At 44.9% G+C, this 16309-nt stretch overlaps 1 protein-coding gene across 2 annotated transcripts in view; it reads left to right on the forward strand.

Moving 5' to 3' along the window:
* The window catches only part of TAFA1 (TAFA chemokine like family member 1), a 1243985-nt gene that overhangs the window by 1183537 nt on the left and 44139 nt on the right, over window positions 1-16309 (forward strand). The window contains exons 5-6 of one of the 2 annotated variants that reach the window (XM_069206577.1): window positions 3240-3364; window positions 3592-3672. In XM_069206577.1, coding sequence (XP_069062678.1) covers window positions 3240-3364; window positions 3592-3633 — 167 coding nt within the window. In that variant the 3' untranslated portion in view covers window positions 3634-3672. The remainder of the gene's footprint in view (window positions 1-3239; window positions 3365-3591; window positions 3673-16309) is intronic. The other variant, XM_069206578.1, reaches the window with a different exon arrangement.

Raw genomic sequence — 16309 nt, forward strand, 5'->3', positions numbered from 1 at the left:
AGACTTCAAGAGCATGGCCTGACTCTTCACAGAGACAAGTGTTCCTTTTTACAGATGGAAGTGGCGTTCTTTCGGTACCGTTTCTCTGGGGAAGGAGGCATGCCAGATCCGGCCAAAGTAAAAGACATTCAATCTGCTATGGCTCCCATCAATGTATCTGGTGTTTGCAGCTTGGTATTCCCATGTCATTACAACATTCTGTAGTGGAGCTTGCCCACACCTCTCATCAAGGAATGGTGAAGACAAAGTCCAGATTGACAAGTAGCGTGTGGTTTCCAGGACTTGATGACCACGTTGAAAGAGTAGTGCGTCAATGTATGATGTGTCAAGCGGTTGGTCCAGCTGAACATCCATCACCAATTATTACTGAAATCATTCGTCCTGTCCCATGGTTTCGAGCCAGTGCTGATTTTGGCAGTCTGCCAGATGGACGCACACACTTGTTGTGATAGATGACTTTTCAAAATATCCTGAGGTAGAGATTGTGGAATCCACCACAGCGTCTCAGATCAATCCCCGCCTCAAAAAGATTATGGCCACCCATGGTTTATTAAATGAGATTCACACTGACAACGGGCCCCCGTTCTCAAGTCAAGAGTTTGCTGAGTACCTACAGTCTCAAGGGATTGTCCATAAAACGATCACCCCTCGTTGGCCTCAGGCTAACCGAGAGGTGGAACGTTTCATGAGGACTCTGAACAAGGTGCTACGAATAGCTGTTGCTGGCGGTCATAATGTAGGCTGTGTTGTATTTGCCTTCTTGCGTGAGTACCGACTTACTCCTCATGCCACCACTGAAGAGACACCTAGTTCTTTATGCATAAATCGAAGGGTACGAGATACCATTCCTCATGTTCAGGAACCATCTGAACTCCATAGTCATGTGGGGAAAGTGCTGTCACAAAGAAAGGACAGGAACAACAAGATGTCACGGAAAAGGAGAGCAAAGAAGCGAGTTATTCACGTAGGGGATCTGGTTCTTGTAAAGAGCAGGAGAGGAGGAAGCAAATTTGTGTTACCATTTGAGAAAGATCCCTGGGTGGTGAGTGAAATCAAAGGCACCATGATCACTGCCAGGAGAAGGTCACGAGAAACATTTCATTTTTCAAAGTGGTGCGCATGCCAGACTGCAATGTGACAAGTGCTGGAGAGATGTCATCAGTTGGTTCAGATAATGGGAGCATTGCAGGTCAGGAGAAAGGTAGTTTCACATCTCAGAATCAAGGTTTGGCGGCTGACAGCTCTTCATCCTTTGGTGAATGGAGCCCAGATGTACAGAACTCTGAGGGTCATCCATTCTTGGAGTCTGAGGCACCTGGATTGGTGCCAGTTGGCTCATTCTCCTCAAGGCGAGGGATGGGTTGTTATAGCTTACGGACACGCCCATCATGCTCTACAAGGTTTCAAAGTTTTGTGTTAGACTGATCATGCACAGAATGCAGTCTGCATGTAATGCTCAGAATTAATATTTGGATAATGTTCTTGAGTAGTTTTGAAATGTGTTATGAAGTCTTTTGTGTTTATGTTTTCTGTTGTGGGTAAAGGAGGAATGTTATGTTTGGTCATGGGCCCTCCCATGATGCTCACACTTGCAGGGAGATGGCGTGAATCTCCCCTGCTAGAGTATAGATAACGGTTGAGTTGGTGACGTAAATGAAGTTAATAAAAGGGACTTGGGAAGGTTCCCGTGAGTCCAGTAACTAACAAAAGGTGTCCGAGTGTCATTGCGGTGCATGCTCATAACCAGTTGTGGCCTAGCACCCCACACAACAACTGCTAGGTGGTAGTCGTGAATTGATGTAATATCTGAGTTTCAAAGAATTTTAATTTGGACTGAAAACTCAACAAAATGGTTATTCATTCACTTCTGATGGATCATATGAGAATCAGAGTAGACGGCATTAAATCACTTCAAAATAGATTCAGTGATTAAATTTTTACCATTAAATATAGTACTGGTTGCCTATTAGACAAAGATGTGAAAGATGTTCCTAAAACACAAGCAAGGTAGTTTGGTCATCATTCCAAACAGTATTCTTTGTGGTACCTTAGCAATATTGGTTAATTTATGACTGAATAGTTGCCTTCAGGTTTTGTGGAAGAAAGAGCCCAGTGTGTTAGCTCTCGCACTCTCCCATTATGTCTAACGTGAGCTCATTATGTCATCTTCTTTAATTTTTTCTGCGGTGTTCTTTAGTCTCCATAAATCCTCTGACTTAAGCCTTTGAAGCAAGGGGCTACTCCAACTTTAAATCAGCCGAAAATACTTCAATCATCCTATCTCTGCAAACAAGTGTGCAAGGAGTGTGGCTCATTCAGAACCTAACTTCAATTGATTTCATTACAGAACAACTTAAATGAAATGGCTCCGAAAACGATTCTGGATATTACAGTGTGCATGTGTGACAGAGAATTTGGAAATAGCTTTGTCCTCTTCCTGCCACTTACATGCCTCTTCCCATACCCTCAAACTTTTTTTCCACTAACATGCTTCTACAGAAATGTGCCATCCCTCATTTCCCCATTCCCTAATTATACCCCACTGCCATAATGTGCTTTCTAGTGTCTTTCTCACCAAAGCCATCACCATTACATTGTATAGCATTACCAATGTTCAGCCCTCTGTTGCTTTTCCGTTCCGATATTAGTAATACATTTTTACAATTCATTTTGAAAAAACGTTTGTTTTGCAACGCAGTGGTGGCAGCGTAATCACATTAGGGTCTCAAATTCGCATTGTTCTAGCACATGCTTTGTTGCAACTGCTCAAATAAAAAATATTCTTTAAAATACTGATATTTAATCAGGCATCTCTTCATTTCTTATGGCTACTCATCATTTTATGTAAATATTCTAATTATTGTGGTTCCCAAGAGTAAACTAATAATCGACTCATCGGATATATATTTCTATATCTTTTTGCAACTGTCTGCACACGCTTACTTTCATTTTAATTAGACTACAGTCTTACTTTTAAGGCAGCTCTTTTAAAAGAGGATAGCAGTGCACTCTATTAGGGCCATCAGGAAAGCAGACATGTGTAACCAGTGTAAATTGTCACTGAAAGTAGCCAAACATCAACATTTTGCTGTGTTTAGATCGGTGCCTCCTGGGAAATGCAGCAAATCTGTGTCTGCTTTGTGCTGCTGCCAAGCCATCTCGCTAGAGGTGGTACATACTACTAGAGATTTAAAATCAAGGTGCACTTTCTAAGCAATAACCTTCTCTGTCTTCCTCAGCTTCCATAGTCATTGGAAAATGGTGGTGTGAAATGGAGCCCTGTCTAGAAGGAGAGGAGTGCAAGACATTACCAGATAACTCCGGATGGATGTGTGCGACTGGCAATAAAGTTAAGACCACAAGAGTAAGTAACTCGCATCTTCTTATTTCAATGTTAACAAGAAATCTAGTTCATACTATTATTTTATTCCTCATCACTGACATGATTTCTTAAATAAAAGGAATACCAATTGTAGTGAACATTTTGTCTCCCATTGCACAGTTAAAGGTAATTTAAAATAATTTGAACCAGTGCTTTAAATGGGCTGGTACTGTCAGGTTCTGAGTACCGGCACTTCTTGTCTTTTAAAGGGAGAGTATCGGCACTTCTCTGCAGAACTACAATTCTTTTAATGGGACGGTACAACCGCTTTTCTTCTGACTGCAGATACTGTGAGTACCTGGCATTCTTCTTTTTCCATTTCAAGCACTGATTTGAACTGAGAAAGTGGTTTTGTTAAACATTTGTTTTGTTAAATGGATTTCTTTTTCACGCGTTTACAGTTCTTTGGTGTATAAATAATTGTGGGCAAAAGGGTTTGACCTTAACAACCTATCAGAGAATTGCAATCACTGTAGTGGATTACACCCTTAATGCTTGGCTGCCACTTTCCTACTAGCTACCCTGTTATCAGAAGAAATAAAACTACAATTAAAATGAGATTGTAACACGACCTGGGGTTGGGCATGTCAGATGTTTTGTGGGCAGGATCAGCAAACTAAAAACATCTAAAAATGTGTTTTTATGTTATCCTGTTAGATTACATAAATGTCACAGCACAATACTTTGAATCAAATGTACATGACAGTATTAAAAGAGTAAGTTGAACCCTCACAGTAGAGACTTATGAACAGAAGTCAGAAATTAAGTTTTCATCTAAGAGGTGAACATGGCTAAATATAGCTTAGCAGATACGCTTATTACAACTGCTATTCAGTTGAATCCCCCACCAGAAATCGTGTAGCAGCATTGGATTAAATTTTGGATTGTCAATGGAACACTTTATGGTGAAGGTGTGGTACCTAAAACCAGTATGTATGCATGTGGTATTTCTATTACTGCAAACCTAGCTGAGTGATAATTAAGAGCTATACAAGGACATGGAGAACAATAAGATAAATGAGTGATTGGAAGTCTTATGGAATTTGTAGAGTGGAAGTGGAATGTTACTGCATCGAGAATATAGTGAGTGAAATAGTTTGGCAATTATATCCTACGGCAGGATCCTGTAGTGTGGACCATGAGAAACCCCCCTGACTCTGCATCTGGCCTAATACTAGTGCAGGCATATTGACTTTATGAAAGACCTTGTATTCAAAATGCATTTTTATTTTTCGGAAAAAAGGATAGATAGTGAACTTGCAGTACACAGTAAATTGTCCCAACAGTGAAAAACCGTGCTCTATATTAGTGGCAGGTGAACAAACACCCTGCACAAAATCAAGTGTAGGCCGAAGCCTGCAAACTAAGGGTAGTGCAAGCGTTATGCCTCTTTATTGCAAAAGGATGAAAGGAAATCTGGCACAATTGCAAACTTTCCAAAAAAAACGTTCAAAGTAGAAGCATGCGTCGCCAACACATTTGTTTTAGGGGAATCCTGCTGGATTACATAAATGTGCTGAGCAATGCTGTGAATCATATACACTAGAACAAATATGCTATTATCTTCTAGCAAAGTAGTATCTGGTACATTGCAGAGAGAGCTATTCGTATTGCTTTAAGCCATTGTTAACATGTTGTAGATAGGGTTCTTGAAAAGCAACCATACTGTTTCATTTGGATGTTTATTGATTTTGTCATTATGAGATCATTCGATGTGCATGAAGTGGTGTTACATGGGTGTAAAAAATAACAGGATTGGATTGTAATACTTTGCTATAATAGTGTTTGTGCAAAAAACACACAAATAACAAAATTGTTGTTTACTTTATTTAAAAAGACAAGTGTTACTGTTACTAGAAAGTGTATGTGCTGTCACCTAAAGCTAAGCTCCTGATGGTGAAGGCACTGGTATGAAGAGCTTAATGGTCCCCGTGCCCCATAGCCCCCAGGAGATCTGGAAATGACAGAGCTAACATGGGGGAATTAAGTGGTTGGCTATTCACTGGAACCTGCTGCGATGCCTGAAAGAGTTATGTCAGGCCTTTGCACGCAGCGTTAATGATGGCCACCACAGAGGCATAGGCCACAGAGAGGAGACAGCATGGCTTCGACTGCAGCCTTGGAGAAGCCGAGCGGAGTGGAGGAAGAAGTCCCGACCAGTGTGGTCAGGCCCAGAGGCCTGTTTGTTACTGAAGCCCCAGGGGTGAGATGCAGCCCTGCAATGCTTTCTGGAGCGGCAATCCCCGACACAGACGCAAGCTCAGGAGAACCCTGCAGTGGCTGCGGGATCTAGGGTGATGGCCCTTCGGTACATCGTTGAAGCTCAGAGTACTCAGCAATGTGGATACCTCTAAGTGACAGAATGAGTGGCCAGTGAGGATTTGGCTCTTGAGATTATGTGTGAGAATATCTGTGTGGGCAGTGAATGCCAGCTCCAACTGTGAACAATAAGGGATGGCCTCCATACCGGGTGCCCTCCCAAGTGAATAAATATCAATCAGTGGCCTGGAAGTGGTAGCAGGTATTGCCTCAGAGCTTCAGGGACAAAGGGAACGCAGTCTCCCTCTGCAGTGGAAGCCAGCCCCCAATAATAATAGTGAAAAAATTGACAGGCCCCTTCCTTCACTTTCCCAGATAGTGACAGATGGCTGATAGTGTTTCTCCCATCAGACCTATATATGAACAGAGACTCTGAGGACCACTGAGGAGAAAGGAGACTGTGGGCTATTTTGGTGAGATCGCCTGCCCTGTCTACATACAACCAATGGTTCGCAACAAACATGGAGGCCATGGCCAAGATGGGGAGAGGGGTGCAGAAGGTCCATCTAAAAGAGGGGCCGAACTAGACCTGCAAGCCCACACCATCACAATTCTGGAAGCGATTTGGGACACTAAAGACACTCTGGAACACAACATCAAAGCAGTAGTGGTGGCTGAGGGTCTACTGCAGGTGTACCACAAAAAGCTGGCAGAGAGAACAGCCCCAGCAGAACTATGCTCATGCAACTGCAACTGAGGCTTACTGACCATGATGTTAAAATTAGCAAATTACAAAAGTACATAGACTTTCACACAGCTTAAGGAAGCTGAGGGTCGATCTCAGCACAACAACATTCTCCTGGTGTGGGTGCCAGAATGCTTGTGAAACAGTGGCTAGTATTGACAATTCTGCATCAGAGGTTTCAACCCTACATACAGCAGAATATGCACACTAGGTACCTGGTAAACCCCCAGCACCGTGGATACATTGCATACTGATAGTGGCATGTTTACTGCACTTTAGGGATAGAGGCAGCATCCTCAAGGATGCATGTTCTCATGGGCCCTTGCTAACCAAAGGGTCAGCTGGTCAACATCTATCCAGACTACACAACTGCGATGAAGCATCAGTGAGAAATGTATCAGGCATTGAAACAGCACTTCGGCCATCTCAATATCAATTGTGCCCTGCTATTCCCAGCATGTCTCTGCATTAGGACTGAAGCAGAAACCCACTCCTTTAACACAGCAGGGGAGGGATGGAATTGGCTGGAACAAATAGATCACTCACTGCCTGAGGCACAGGACAAGGAACACTTCTCCAGATGGCCAACAGAAGCTGAGGCACCATTCATGCTGGCATTCGAGGGTGACTCCCACCAAGGTCGAAGCAAAAATGGAATGGGTCCAAATTGCTGCAGTACTGCAAGAAAGCTGGCTTGCGCTTTCTCAAAAACGCAGGCAGGTGTTGGATAGAGGCTGTGGATGATTGGACAAATGCATGGTTTTCCCTGGAGAGGACACTGAGGAGTCCTCCCTTCCAGTGATCATCCCCATGACCATGGATGAGGCCATGCGAAGACCAGGGTGCATACAGATGGAACAAGGGGTGCTTAGCCAGGCACAGAGAGGGCTGCACAATTTGGAAATGACTGGTGATGTGCAGCCAGAGACTGCACCAGTGGGGCTTGGCCATTTATGTACTGCATGTGTTGAACAATTTAGGGGGCTGGTAATTATGTTATATGTTTGGATGGGCGATATTCATCTAAATAATTGGGGAGGGGGGTAGCTGTAAAGTCACAGCACGAGTGGCAGGGATGGTGGGGTCATATGGGGGTTTGGGAGGCTGTGTAACAATAACTGGAACTGGTTGACAAGATGCAAGGTATTCATTAGAGGACACTCAGGCAACTCCCAGAGATGCTGCAGACTGAGCATCTAGCTCTGAGAGGAGGCACCTCCCTTAAAATTCTATTATGGAATGTTAAGAGTTTAGACAACAATCTGAACGAGGAGCAGCAATGAAGTATCTCACACAACACATGTTGGACCTTCTACTACTACAATGGATGCACCTAGCTCAATACAACTGTCCATTCCTGCATGTCGGATACAAGACATTAGTCCATGCAGGCTTCTCAATGGGGTCTAGAGGAATGGGTATCCTAGTTATTAGTCCCTGGTGCTCTTAGAAATCAAAACATGGGTCGAATCTGAGGGGTACTGGGCGACAGTGGAGGGTGCAAGGAATGATTACTAGTAATATCTTGGTATGTACCCTCAGGCCTCCAGGGAGAGGGCCCGAGAAAGATGGGGAATTGGCTGGCTGAAATTCCTGATGTACTGCTGCTGCTGATGGGACAGGATCTCAACCTTAACCTTCTGGGGGGAATGAACAGGATACTTCACTCAGGAGGGACACCCAGAGATGTCACACATCTCCATAGGTTCACAAAAGTCCTACAAATGGATAGCCCTCCCTGGGATTGATGTACTGACAATCATCCAACTCTGCCTAATCATTGGAATGACTAGACTACCTCTTAGTACCAGCACCTCATCAATGTAGATTTTGAAACATACTACTAGTGGGCCTGCAGCGCTGCTTGCGCCACCCACTGAAGTAGATTTTCAAACCTGTCTCAGGCCTGCTAGCGCAGGGCCTGTGTGCGCAGTTTTCTGCCACAGGGACCTGGCATCTAAACTTACTTGCCAGGCCCAGAACGCCCCTTTTACTACATGTAAGTCACCCCTAAGGTACGCCGTAGCTAGCCCTATGGGCAGGGTGCCTTGTATGTAGAAAGGCAGGACATGTGCCATATTACATGGCCTGTCCTAGTAGTGACAAACAGCCTAACTTGGTGTCTCACTGCCGTGAGTGCTGCCTTCTCATAGGATTGCATTAGAAATGCCCTGCCTTATGTGTAAGGGGTATTGTCTGATTTATGAGGGGTAGCGTAGGCGTGTTTGGTATGGTTGTGATGGTGATAATAAATGCTGCTTACTTTTGTGGGTGTATTTTTTATTACTATCACAGAAATGCCACTTCTAGAAAGTGCGCATTTATCTGTGCTTATGACTCTGGTGTTTTGCAGCTTGACTCCAATCCACGTCTGGGCAGAGTGACAGTTGGGGCTTTGTGCATACTTTTCAGACAGCCTGTACACAGGTAGGGTGGAGGTGTCACAGAGGTGCATCTGCATACTGAATAGTCTTCCTGGGCTGAGAGAAGGGAGAGGCGTGGCACTCCTGCATTTGTAAAGACTGTGCCCTGGCCTCACACAATAGGGCTGTTAACCCCCCACTGATGTTTGGAGCTTGTGCTGAAAGGAGAGAGGGGGCACTCCCAGAACCAGTTGTAACTGGCTGGAACCTCCTCTCCCTACCATTGTAAAACACTGTAAGAACTGACTATAAGTACAGGGGAATTTTCCCCACAATTTGGAGACTTGGAATCATCTTGGAACTGGACACCAAAGGCTGAAAGGACTCACCAGGAACCGCCGTGGACTGCTGCTGCTGTGCTGACCTGTCACCTGCCTGGTCACTGTGAAGGACTTGCCACTTGCTGCCTTTCCCTTGTGCTGGCCTGTAGCTGGGCCCTCCACCTGAGGACCTTGTCTTAAGATTCTGCTCCCCAGGGGCAGGGTGCTGTGGCCCCTGACCCTTGCATCCATTTCTTCACGAGGGGTGCTTCTCCATGGTAATGGCTGCCATAGCGCTGATTGCAGCGCGCTTATGGAGCCTTGGGAGCTCGTAGGCTCCTTGCTGCATTGTGCCCCTTTAAATAAGATCACTGCAGCGGCCCGGGAAGCTGGAAGAACACTCATGCACCGCATCGGGTGCAGGTGAGTGTCTGCTCGGGCCCCAGGAGGGGTCTGATCTTCTTGTGGCTTCACAGCAGGACCAGGGGAAGGCACGGGGAGTGCCCCCTTCCCCCTAGCCTCTGCGTTAGGAGCAGGACGCTACTTTTCTGCTGTTAGGTAAAACGGGCATTATTGAGGCCCCCCCCTTGGTGGAAGGGCCAGTGGAGGCCCGGGGGCCCCCCAGAGATCACGGGTCCCGGGAGGGGCCTGTCATTAAACCGAAGGGGGTGCGTGGTGCCCCCTCCTGCCCTAAGTTGTTTTTGCTGGCTTTGGCCCCCCTCGTGAGGGCCGGTTGAGGCCCTGGGGGGCCCCCAGTAATCACGGTCCCCAGAGGGGCCTGTCTATAAAAGAGAGGAGGTGCATGTCGCCCTCCTCTGACCCCAGAGTATAAGGGAGGCCCCTGTTTTGCGCATAGGAGCGCCGGGGGCCCCATTGTTCGCCTTCTAGGCAGTGGAGGTGCCTTCACCCAACCAGGTACTGTTTAAAGGACCAATATAGTTGCAATCCAAAGTTCTTTCTACAGACTTTTGTTTGATTCATATATTACCTACCTGCGTTTGATGTTTTTACATATGTGTATGCGAATGTTCCTTTTATGGACATGCTTGATAATATGTTTTTCTAACTTGTTTTCTAATGTTCCTACCATGGGCATTTTATGATATTCTTATGACAAGTGCTGTGATGTAATAACGTGTTTTCCTGACTACTGCTTATGTTGCAGAATACTGAGTAACCTGTGTGTTATGTGTGACTACTGCTAGGTTGCAGAGTAACTAATGTGTAATGTTCTGACAACTGCTAAGGTAGCAGGATAGTACTGATATGTGATGTTTGGTCTGATAATTGCCTTGTGTACAATACAGTATATTTTCATATAATCTGGTGTTGTGTTTCCTTTGTGGTGGGGATATTGCGTCACATGTGTTGTGTGTGTTGTGCAAACGCTTTACACATTGCCTCTGGGTTAAGCCTGACTGCTCGTGCCAAGCTGCCAAGGGGGTGAGCAGGGGTTTTCTTGGACGTGTAACTCCCTTGCCCTGACTAGAGTGGGTAAGTTCTGCCTGGCTGAGGTGCATACCCTAGCCAACCAGAAACCTCATTTCTAACAGGGTGCAATAGAGGATGTGTTGGGCAGAAAAGTTGACACTGGAGACACCATTGTGGGAGTCCAGTGCTATTACGGAAGTATGCGGTGTGGCAGGACACCAGCAGTAGGATATACTGGGCATCGCATAGCTCAGTGACCTCAAATGAAAAATGGGGTGGCTGATGTTTGAGGAATTACAGGGGTAATACAACATTTCAAGGGGGCAATTCCTACATGACAGTCAAATAAGGGTGATCCTACACTGCTGGATCAACTGCACCCAGGAATCAGAGGAGATGAACCCACTGGAATACAGGGTACTGGCCACCCGTCCACGCAGAAGTGCCATATCCCAGATCTATTCCACACGCCTGGTACATTGTCAGTCCTTCCTGCAGATGTGGGGAGAGATGGGAAATGGACTTTGGCAGTACAGAGGATCAAAAATGAGGGTGGGGGTACCCATGTCAATCCCTCCTGGAAGAGGCTATTTGGGTGTGCTTCTGACTGGCCTGGCTGAAGCTTCAACTCAGGGTGCATTACATATAAGAATGATTGTATGCAATGGGAGCAACCGAAACATATAATTTCTGAAGGGGTGTGGCCAGCAGGGCACTCTCTTGCACACAGTCTGGGAATGCCCAAGACTGCTTAAGATTTTGTCAGGCATGCAGAGATTAGTCTCCCAAGTGATGGGTGACACCCTGATGCTCACCCCCCACCCTTACCAAGGGCCCTCTGCAAAACGGTCCTAACAGTTATGAGGTGACACATTATGAGACTCTGGGATAAGGAAGACCCCTGACAGTACAGCAATGGAGCTCCAATTCGGAGTGGTGCAGGCGGGCAGAGGAACCCGTCTACAGGGGTCTAAAATTAGTTCCCAAAAGCATGTAAAGATATGGGACCAATGGCATGAACCTACAAGGGAGTGAAATGGAACGTTTGAGAGCCCAACGTATGCCTTCACTTTGTAGACCGGTTGAATGGAAGCTTCTCTGAATGCCGGACAGGAGGGGGGGGCACAGTTCACCGATGGGAGAGGAATGATTTACTTCATACTATATATCCCGACACCTCAAATCCAAGACTCTTATTCTGTACTCCAGTACTTTAACACTCATCACAGCACCCAGGGGGATTACAATTGTTGTGTATGTTTAATCATACTGGTTCTAAAATTATCAATAAAAAGGTCTGAAATGAAAAAGAAGGTGAATGTGCTGTCAGCAAAGCAAATTGTACACGTTAGGCTGGTTGGTAATAATTTTAGTAGTCGTTAGTAGTTTTTGTTAGACAAATAATTTATTTGGTTTTTAATGAACAATGTGGCATTAGCAATTGAGCACTGACAAAAGATAACACTGCGACTTTATGAAAGAACAAAGCATTCAAACGACATTCATTTTCTATTGAAAACATCCATAAATCAGTAACTAAAATGTGTTGTGCTAACAAAGAATGCTCATTGGCTACCGGTTACAAGATATAATTCATGTCACAGCTGTTGTAAAACAAAAAGGCTACTTCATGCCCCATCATCAAACGTAATGGGGACACCGCTTAGACAATATAACTCTCAATTAACGTGTATGGCAATGAAGGACAGCCAAGCAAAGCAAATTCAAACCATTAAAAAAAGGCATGAAAGCCAGTTGCTTAAAGGGGAACACCCAAAGCCGACTCTCACTTTCTACATTATAGTGTACTTTTTTAAATACTTAATGATGCGAGGTCTTCAGAGACAGAAATGTGTATGTATCTAAAACTAAAATTGATAATATGCACATTTTTCTGATATGCTAATAGTGGCCAGTCTTTCTAAGAATAAAAGACTCCAGTCCAGACTTTGTTAAACTGATTTTGGATTGATCATTTCAAACATAGATTCCTGCTTTTTTGATGTTAGTACAAACACAATGTAAAGGAAATTATACTGGCAAATGAAAGATCGATATGAGCTACATAAAAACATGGATGTCACTCTAATAGAGATATGGTTTATGTACCTTAGTTCATTTATGTAAAAGGGACAAGAGATATTTACATCAAACATTCATTCAAAGGAAAGTGCCAGTGCTCATTGTTTGAAATTAGAAATAATTGTTTTGTGCTACACCTTACAGGCTCCTAAAAGCAGGGTGTTAAGTGTTACGTTTTAAGTGAAGCAGAGCTCTAAAGTAGCCACTGAGTATTTGCAAACGTTTGCCAAGTTCGTGTTACCCTCATTCACCATAGAAGAAATCAGGACCTGCATTTTAGTTGTGAAACCAGTGTGTCGAATAAGCTACTTCATCCTACTTAGTAAAATAATTCAAGCTAGGACGCTGAGAGCTATTCTTAATATGCTCTTCCATGGAGGATCTTGAAGCTAATTAAAACCCAGATATTTAACATCATAACCAGCAAATACTAATAACTGACATTACATTGTTTTGTAGAATACTCGTAAACCATGCAACAGGCCCCTTGCGTTGCGTCATGTTTATTGTTACCATTATTTTGATCTCTAAAAGATTGAGTGGCTCATAACGAGTTTGGAGGGCGGCGAATGCCGCCTGCCAAAGTCCCGTGTCGGGATGATCGCCTATGTGACCGTCCCTCTGCGGGCCCTATTACGAGTTTCCTGCTGGGCCACCCAATGGGAAACTCACAACAACATTGACGCCAGCTCGTAATTGAGCTTGCAGCACTGTTGCGTTGTGTTGGGTGCAAAAGCAAATGTCGCACTTCTCGGGCAATGAAAAGCGTGATGGGGCTGTCCATGGGAGGCCCCTGCACTGCCCATGCCAAGTGCATGGACAGTGCAAGGGCCGCTATTAGGCTTCCAATGCCCCCTTTCTGCCAGGCTTTGCATGACGGTCTGACCGCCATGCAAAGGCTGGCGGAAAGGTGAGTCTCAATCCCAAGTAGCTCTGTCCTGGCAGATTACAACTGCAGAGACCGCCAGGCTGTTGACTGGCAGCAACCTGACAGTGCCGGTGGTCGGACCGTGGTGGCTCCGCCATGGTCGTAATGTGGGGGTCGGACCGCCACTATGACAGTGGTCCGACTGCCACTGCGAGTGTGGCGGCCTTAATTCCACCACACTCGTAATGAGGCCTAAATGTTAATTGGACCCACTGAGATTCAAGTTTATGAAAGTACACACATTTCCACAGTACAGTCCTCAGCAATATTCAAATTGCTGAGTCATGCAACCGTGTGTAACTTTACCACTGTTTGATGTATATGATATATAGCATTGCACCCACTATGGTTCATTAAGTTCTCAAAACTATAGTGGACATATATCTCCTTATGCTGTGATACAGCACTGAGGATTTCAGTGATTGCCAACAGATAATGGCATGGAAATCTATTCAGATGCTCATAATTTCAACCATCCTCATGGCCTCAACAACTGAACTGTAGCATCTTTAAAAGAAAGATCCACATAATTATGGGTTAATGTAAATTTATGTTGATTAATTTTAATTTAAATTTTTTAAAACATAGTAAACTTTAATGATGTTACCTATATTCCGATAGGGTCATCTGCGCCCAGTGGCTGAGATCTCAACAACAGGTAGAAGATTACTAATAGTAACCTTCCTCTTGCAAATTCAATTGTAGGCGTCGCCATTTCTCATTTGTAGTTATAATCTTGGAAACAAAAATATAACACTATAAAAATGCAGTTGATTGAATGATTGAATGGTTCAAACAATGTTTAAAAAATACTGTTCATGGTCTCTGTTGCAATTGGGTTCCACCTATTGATCACCCAAATTCGGACTTTTTACTGTGGATGAGTCTCACAACTTGTGTGCCACCCACAGTAATCACATGGTAAAAAAACTGCATGTGTTTCCTGACAGTGGCCATATTTTAAGATAAGGCTGCTACAAGGGTAAAGGGAACTTGGCTGGTTACACATGAACACGTGTGCACACACGTGTAGGCTGCACATGTGAAAGTACTGCAGTGCACTGTCCTTGTCACTGCACACCGTTAGCCTGCTACTGAGGGAACCCTGTAGGGTTAGATATTGACCTGGGTTGGCTTCATACTATTAGCAGGCTCTCATAGCATATCGTCAGTATGGTTTCTTGTTTTGTCTGAAGTGACACTTTATTATATACATAGGGGAGATCTGCATTAGAGTGCAATTTCATTTTCCTGTGGCCTACAACATCCAGCAAGATATCAAACTGGACTAAAAAGTGTGTTCCAAGATTAAAGAAGGAGGTCACAAGCAGATATATGTACATTTTTTGGGTCATCCAGAAATTACATATTTCTCTGGCTCAGCCCAAGATTCGAGCTGAGGCCTTTTGCCACCCTGCTAGACCAAGTTAATTACTCATCTCCCCAGCACAGGGAACAAAGGCCTAACCACATAAAAGAAGTTCTTCTCTCAGATCCTGAGGAGAATGGGATGCAGACATGAGTCTGCATCTGTTAATTAACTATGACACTGTACCAGGACTGGGTCCGTCCAGGGCCACCGAACAAAGGAGGAAGCATAGACAACTAGAGCCAAAGCAGGAAGGTGATACACTTTGAAGTTTTGGTGGGAAATGTGTTGGCAGTGATATCAGCTAGGGTTGGAGCTGAGAGTCACAGAGGAGATGTGGACAGTAACTTCTGGATGGTGCCATCTTGAACTGTCTCACTATGCTGTGCAGGAGGGCTAGGAAAAGGTTTGAGAGGTGATGTGGCACCCTAGGACTGGCCAGGGGTCCCTGACTTCTAGAAACTTTAAACACCATTTAAAAATTATTGCACAAGTGAGAGACTTGAACTGGATGGCAACAACAACCATGGACAACCGAAAGGACAAGCCTCCTGATGCCCTAAATGACTAAGGTTTCTGCCCACAGTTGATCCCCAGGGCCAGCAGGTCTCCCAAGGGCCAGTGAGACTGGCCCTTTAACACTCCCTGAGGACCAGTAGGAAGAAGATCTGGACATTTCCATTACAGAAGGCGTAGAGGAGCATCAGAGATAAATGAAAGGTGGGAAGCTGGTCCTGGGACCCAGTAATTCTAGTTCCCTGCAAATGTGCCACCTGAGAGGTCTGCTGCAAGAGCTTGCCACAAGGAGTAAAATGAACCCAGGATCAGTCAAGTTGTTCCAACAGGGCAAAAGGTATAAGCATCCTAAGATGTGAATTTTCATCTCCCCACCTGAGAAATGGGGTGCATGGGGCTCAACAGCATTTTCTGCAAATATCCTTGGGTAGGCCAGGGCCCGTGGGTAGGCACAGCATTTATTTGATAAGGGGAGTTGGCTTGCTTGGAGCCAATGTTTGAATTGCTCCTGAGGGCCCCCAGTAGAAGAAGAAGTGGGAGCATCCCTCACCAAAAATGAGAAAAGAGGCCCCATATTAAGGGGTAGCAGGGAGCCACCATACAAAGACACCCTGCACACATGGACTGGGCAAGAGATGAAGCAAGAAATCAACAGAGGAGGATACCAGCTGGGTGGGCAGCCAGTCAGGGCAGCCAGGAATGGGCTCCCTGAGCTGACCACAACTTAAAGGAAAGTTGGTGTGGCCAGGTGGGACTAGGCACTTTCAACAAAAAAAAGCTACACAAGACCACTTGGCAACACAGGAATGTAGCTGGAACCTAATTAATATTCAGTGCCTTAAGCACTGTCACGTAGGTTCTCATTAGGGTAATGAGGCTACTGGATTTGGGCAGTAGGATCGCCTGGGTTGTGG

The sequence above is a fragment of the Pleurodeles waltl genome, chromosome 9 (genome assembly GCF_031143425.1).
Source record: "Pleurodeles waltl isolate 20211129_DDA chromosome 9, aPleWal1.hap1.20221129, whole genome shotgun sequence".
NCBI classification, from domain to species: domain Eukaryota; kingdom Metazoa; phylum Chordata; class Amphibia; order Caudata; family Salamandridae; genus Pleurodeles; species Pleurodeles waltl.